General features: G+C 66.3%; 1 protein-coding gene across 4 annotated transcripts in view; it reads left to right on the top strand.

The window, feature by feature from the left end:
* Positions 1–377, top strand: part of DLG3 (discs, large homolog 3 (Drosophila)) — a 58,068-nt gene continuing 57,691 nt past the window's right edge. For 3 of the 4 annotated variants that reach the window (XM_005882852.2, XM_014530506.1, XM_014530508.1), the window contains exon 1: positions 2–358. In XM_005882852.2, coding sequence (XP_005882914.2) covers positions 2–358 — 357 coding nt within the window. Of the gene's footprint in view, positions 359–377 lie in introns of all 4 variants that reach the window. The other variant, XM_005882851.2, reaches the window with a different exon arrangement.

The following is a 377-nucleotide window of genomic DNA, read 5'->3' on the forward strand; positions in this document are numbered from 1 at the left end:
CATGCACAAGCACCAGCACTGCTGTAAGTGCCCCGAGTGCTACGAGGTGACCCGCCTGGCCGCCCTGCGGCGCCTCGAGCCTCCGGGCTATGGGGACTGGCAGGTGCCAGACCCCTATGGGCCAGGTGGGGGAAATGGAGCCAGTACGGCATATGGGGGCTACAGCTCGCAGACCCTGCCTTCGCAGGCGGGGGCCACCCCCACCCCACGCACCAAGGCCAAGCTCATCCCCACGGGCCGGGATGTGGGGCCAGTAACCCCTAAGCCAGTCCCAGGCAAGAGCACTCCCAAACTCAACGGCAGCGGCCCCAGTTGGTGGCCTGAGTGCACCTGTACCAACCGGGACTGGTATGAGCAGGTATGAACCAGTAGGGGCG

This window comes from Myotis brandtii, unplaced genomic scaffold (assembly GCF_000412655.1).
Source record: "Myotis brandtii unplaced genomic scaffold, ASM41265v1 scaffold741, whole genome shotgun sequence".
In the NCBI taxonomy this organism is placed as follows: domain Eukaryota; kingdom Metazoa; phylum Chordata; class Mammalia; order Chiroptera; family Vespertilionidae; genus Myotis; species Myotis brandtii.